Source organism: Lampetra fluviatilis, unplaced genomic scaffold (genome assembly GCF_964198595.1).
Source record: "Lampetra fluviatilis unplaced genomic scaffold, kcLamFluv1.1 SCAFFOLD_810, whole genome shotgun sequence".
In the NCBI taxonomy this organism is placed as follows: Eukaryota; Metazoa; Chordata; class Hyperoartia; order Petromyzontiformes; family Petromyzontidae; genus Lampetra; species Lampetra fluviatilis.
The window spans coordinates 40,001-45,351 of record NW_027621351.1 but is presented as its reverse complement, the minus strand read 5'-3'; the positions used below and the strand labels follow the sequence as shown (position 1 = coordinate 45,351).

Genomic DNA, 5,351 nt, shown 5'->3' with positions numbered 1-5,351 from the left:
GGGGTAGGGTGAGTGGGGCAGGGTGAGCGGGGTAGGGTGAGTGGGGTAGGGTGAGCGGCAGGGTGAGCGGGGTAGGGTGAGTGGCAGGGTGAGCGGGGCAGGGTGAGTGGGGCAGGGTGAGCGGGGCAGGGTGAGTGGGGCAGGGTGAGCGGGGCAGGGTGAGTGGGGCAGGGTGAGCGGGGGTAGGGTGAGTGGGGCAGGGTGAGCGGGGTAGGGTGAGTGGGGTAGGGTGAGCGGCAGGGTGAGCGGGGTAGGGTGAGTGGCAGGGTGAGCGGGGTAGGGTGAGCGGGGTAGGGTGAGCGGGGCAGGGTGAGCGGGGCAGGGTGAGCGGGGTAGGGTGAGCGGGGCAGGGTGAGCGGGGTAGGGTGAGTGGGGCAGGGTGAGTGGGGCAGGGTGAGTGGTGGGTAGGGTGAGTGGGGTAGGGTGAGCGGGGTAGGGTGAGTGGTAAGGTGAGTGGGGTAGGGTGAGTGGGGTAGGGTGAGTGGGGCAGGGTGAGTGGGGCAGGGTGAGTGGGGCAGGGTGAGTGGGGTAGGGTGAGTGGGGCAGGGTGAGCGGGGCAGGGTGAGCGGGGTAGGGTGAGTGGGGTAGGGTGAGTGGGGTAGGGTGAGTGGGGCAGGGTGAGTGGGGTAGGGTGAGTGGGGCAGGGTGAGTGGGGCAGGGTGAGTGGGGTAGGGTGAGTGGGGTAGGGTGAGCGGGGTAGGGTGAGTGGGGTAGGGTGAGTGGGGCAGGGTGAGTGGGGCAGGGTGAGTGGGGTAGGGTGAGCGGGGTAGGGTGAGCGGGGTAGGGTGAGCGGGGTAGGGTGAGCGGGGTAGGGTGAGTGGGGTAGGGTGAGTGGGGCAGGGTGAGTGGGGTAGGGTGAGTGGGGTAGGGTGAGTGGGGTAGGGTGAGTGGGGTAGGGTGAGTGGTAGGGTGAGTGGGGCAGGGTGAGTGGGGTAGGGTGAGTGGGGTAGGGTGAGTGGGGTAGGGTGAGCGGGGTAGGGTGAGCGGGGTAGGGTGAGCGGGGTAGGGTGAGTGGGGTAGGGTGAGTGGGTAGGGTGAGTGGGGTAGGGTGAAGGGGGTAGGGTGAGTGGGGCAGGGTGAGTGGGGTAGGGTGAGTGGCAGGGTGAGTGGGGTAGGGTGAGTGGGGCAGGGTGAGTGGGGTAGGGTGAGCGGTAGGGTGAGTGGGGTAGGGTGAGTGGGGTAGGGTGAGTGGGGTAGGGTGAGTGGGGTAGGGTGAGTGGGGTAGGGTGAGTGGGGTAGGGTGAGTGGGGTAGGGTGAGTGGGGTAGGGTGAGTGGGGTAGGGTGAGTGGGGTAGGGTGAGTGGCAGGGTGAGTGGGGTAGGGTGAGTGGGGTAGGGTGAGTGGGGTAGGGTGAGTGGGGTAGGGTGAGTGGCAGGGTGAGTGGGGTAGGGTGAGCGGCAGGGTGAGGGGCAGGGTGAGCGGCAGGGCGAGTGAGTGAGTGATCAAGCGAGTGAGCGATCAAGCGAGCGAGTGAGCGAGTGATCAAGCGAGTGAGTGAGTGAGTGATCAAGCGAGTGAGTGAGTGAGCGAGTGAGTGATCAAGCGAGCGAGCGATCAATCGAGCGAGTGATCAAGCGAGTGAGTGAGTGATCAAGTGAGTGAGTGAGCTAGTGATCAAGTGAGTGAGTGAGTGAGTGATCGAGTGAGTGATCGAGTGAGTGACTGAGTGAGCGACTGAGTGAGCGAGTGAGTGAGCGAGTGAGTGACTAAGTGAGTGAGTGGGCGAGCGAGCGAGGTGGCGGCAGCGTTGTCACTCACGGCGAGGAGCGGTGCGAGTCGCTGGGCGTCTCTGGTCACGGGGTCCACGACGGCCATCACGTCAAAGTAGACCTCCTTCTCACGCGGACGCAGCTTCACCACGCTGCACACGCCACGCACACGCCACGCACACACGCCACGCACACGCCACGCACACGCCACGCACACACGCCACGCACACACGCCACGCACACGCCACGCACACACGCCACGCACACACGCCACGCACACGCCACGCACACACGCCACGCACACGCCACGCACAACGCCACGCACACACGCCACGCACACGCCACGCACACACGCCACGCACACGCGCCACGCACACGCGCCACGCACACGCGCCACGCACACGCGCCACGCACACACGCCACGCACACACGCCACGCACACACGCACACACGCCACGCCACGCACACACGCCACGCACACACGCCACGCACACACGCCACGCACACACGCCACGCACACACGCCACGCACACACGCCACGCACACGCCACGCACACACGCCACGCACACACGCCACGCACACGCCACGCACACACGCCACGCACACACGCCACGCACACACGCCACGCACACGCCACGCACACGCGCCACGCACACGCGCCACGCACACGCCACGCACACACGCGCCACGCACACACGCCACAGAGGAGACGTCATGGACACGTGACGGACACGTGACGGACACGTGACGGACACGTGACGACACGTGACGGACAGGTCACGGACAGGTCACGGACAGGCGACGGACAGGTCACGGACACGTAACGGACACGGACATGCCAAGGACACGCCACGGACACGCCACGGACACGTGACGGACACGGACATGCCACGGACATGCCACGGACACGTGACGGACACGGACATGCCACGGACATGCCACGGACACGTCACGGACACGGACATGCCACAGACACGTCACGGACACGGCACGGGGGGGGGGGGGGGGACACACATCACAGACGAGGACCGTGGTGACCTCTGACCTGTGCCGGTCGTCAGCGAACTTGACCTCGGCACGAGCGTCGCCCTTGGGGGCCGCAGAGAGCAAAGCGTCGACCTTCATCACCAGGTCACTGGCCCTGGGGGGGGGGCAGGGGGGGGGGGCAGGGGGGGGGGGCAGGGGGGGGGGCAGGGGGGGGGCAGGGGGGGGGGCAGGGGGGGGGTCAAGATGCAGCGAGTCAGCCTGGCACAGCAGTCAACCCACGGCACCTGCTGGGTCTGTCACGTGACCTCCTCCTGCACCTAGCCTGGCACAGCAGTCAACCCACGGCACATGCTGGGTCTGTCACGTGACCTCCTCCTGCACCTAGCCTGGCACGGCAGTCAACCCACGGCACCTGCTGGGTCTGTCCCATGACCTCCTCCTGCACCTAGCCTGGCACAGCAGTCAACCCACGGCACCTGCTGGGTCTGTCACGTGACCTCCTCCTGCACCTAGCCTGGCACAGCAGTCAACCCACGGCACCTGCTGGGTCTGTCCCGTGACCTCCTCCTGCACCTAGCCTGGCACAGCAGTCAACCCACGGCACCTGCTGGGTCTGTCCCGTGACCTCCTCCTGCACCTAGCCTGGCACAGCAGTCAACCCATGGCACCTGCTGGGTCTGTCACGTGACCTCCTCCTGCACCTAGCCTGGCACGGCAGTCAACCCACGGCACCTGCTGGGTCTGACTCGTGACCTCCTCCTGCACCTAGCCTGGCACGGCAGCCAACTCTGAGTGCGCAGTGACGTTGAAGTCGATGCTAAAACGTGGTGGGAAAAACCGGAGGACCCGGAGGGAAAAAAATCCACGGGGAGAGAGAGAGACGCAGACTCCAAATACACAGCAGCAGCAGCAGGCTTCGTCAGGGTCGCGATCGAACCCACGACCTCCTGCGCACCAGGTGAGGTAGTCAACATCTCCTAGCCACCGTGATGACGATGATGAGAGAGAGAGAGAGACACGCAAACTCCAACACGACCTCCTGTAGACCAGGCGAGGTAGTCAACATCTCATAGCCACCGTGATGACGATGATGAGAGAGAGAGAGACACGCAAACTCCAACACGACCTCCTGTACACCAGGCGAGGTAGTCAACATCTCCTAGCCACTGTGATGATGATGAGAGAGAGAGACACGCAAACTCCAACACGACCTCCTGTAGACCAGGCGAGGTAGTCAACATCTCAAGACGCCCCCCGCTCTCCCCCCCCACCCCCCCCACCCCCCCCCGCCCCCACCTGGCCCCCGTCTCCCCGCTGCGCTGCACCATGGCCAGGATGTTGTCGGCTGACGTGGCCCTCGTCACTTTCTCCAGCAGCTGGAAGTCCTCCTGGTTGAACGTCTCGTTGGTGGACAGGGGACCCACCACCTGGTGGGGAGGGGTGGGGGGTGGGGTGGGGGGGGTGGGGGGTGGGGGGTGGGGGGGAGGGGGGGGTGGGGAGGGGGGGGATGAGGATATGTATTTATAGTGGAGGAATTTGATGAGCTGTGAAGATATTTTCTTAAATCCCCCCTCTCGCTCATATACCCACCCACCAACCCTACCACCCACACACACACACATGCACACGCACACACACACACACACATGCACGCACACACACACATGCACGCACCCACCCACCCACTTGCCCACCCACGCACCCACCCGCCCACCCACGCACCAACCCGCCCACCCACGCACACACCCCCCCACCCACCAACCCACACACACCACACCACACACCCACCCACCCCCCCCCCTCACCACCCCCCCTACCCACACCACACCACACCACCCCGCCCACCCACCCACACCACACCCACACCACCCCCACCCCGCCCACCCACCCGGCCGTTGCACACGACGGCACGCCCCGAGGCCTCCACCCTACCACCACCCACCCCACACCCACCCACCCCCCCACACCACACACCACCCCCCCTACCCACACCCCCCCACCCACACCACACCTCACCCACCCCCACACCCCCCTACCCACACCACCCACACACACCTCTCCCCCCCACACCACACACCACCGCCCCCTACCCCCACCCCCACCACCCCCCCCCACCCACCCTTCCCCCCACCACCCACCCTTCCCCCCACCACCCCCCCCACCACCACCACCACCACCCACCCCCACCACACACCACCCACCCACACCCACCCGGCCGTTGCACACGACGGCTCGCCCCGAGGCCTGCACCCCAAGCACGGAGCGGCAGTAGAGCACCTGAGCCTCCAGCGCCAGCGTCGCTCTCTCGGCGTGCAGGGCGTCCAGCAAGAGCTGCTTCTCCATGCCCTGGGGGGGGGTGGGGGGTGGGGGTGGGGGTGGTGGGTGGTGGGGGGAAGGGTGGGTGGGTGGTGGGTGGGTGGGTGGTGGGGGGGGACAAACAACACAGCAAGTCAATGTCTCCTCCCCCCCCACCCCCCGCAGAGCCTCCGATGTTTTGTATTTTTTACGTTGTTGATGTTTTCGTCGCCGGCACGCGCACGCACACACACATGGACACACGCGGACACTCACACACACACTCACTCACACACACACACTCACACACACACTCACTCACACACTCACTCACACACACACGTGACACACACGTGACA

The 5,351-nt window shown here is 66.0% G+C and overlaps 1 protein-coding gene across 1 annotated transcript in view; it reads right to left on the bottom strand.

The window, feature by feature from the left end:
- Positions 1 to 1,758: 1,758 nt before the first annotated feature.
- The window catches only part of LOC144955124 (UDP-glucose:glycoprotein glucosyltransferase 1-like), a gene marked incomplete at its 3' end in the record, with an annotated part of 43,223 nt that continues 39,630 nt past the window's right edge, over positions 1,759 to 5,351 (bottom strand). The window contains exons 16-19 of the mRNA XM_078885455.1: positions 4,909 to 5,043; positions 3,994 to 4,124; positions 2,756 to 2,851; positions 1,759 to 1,861 (exon numbers count right to left, since the gene is read on the bottom strand). Coding sequence (XP_078741581.1) covers positions 1,759 to 1,861; positions 2,756 to 2,851; positions 3,994 to 4,124; positions 4,909 to 5,043 — 465 coding nt within the window. The remainder of the gene's footprint in view (positions 1,862 to 2,755; positions 2,852 to 3,993; positions 4,125 to 4,908; positions 5,044 to 5,351) is intronic.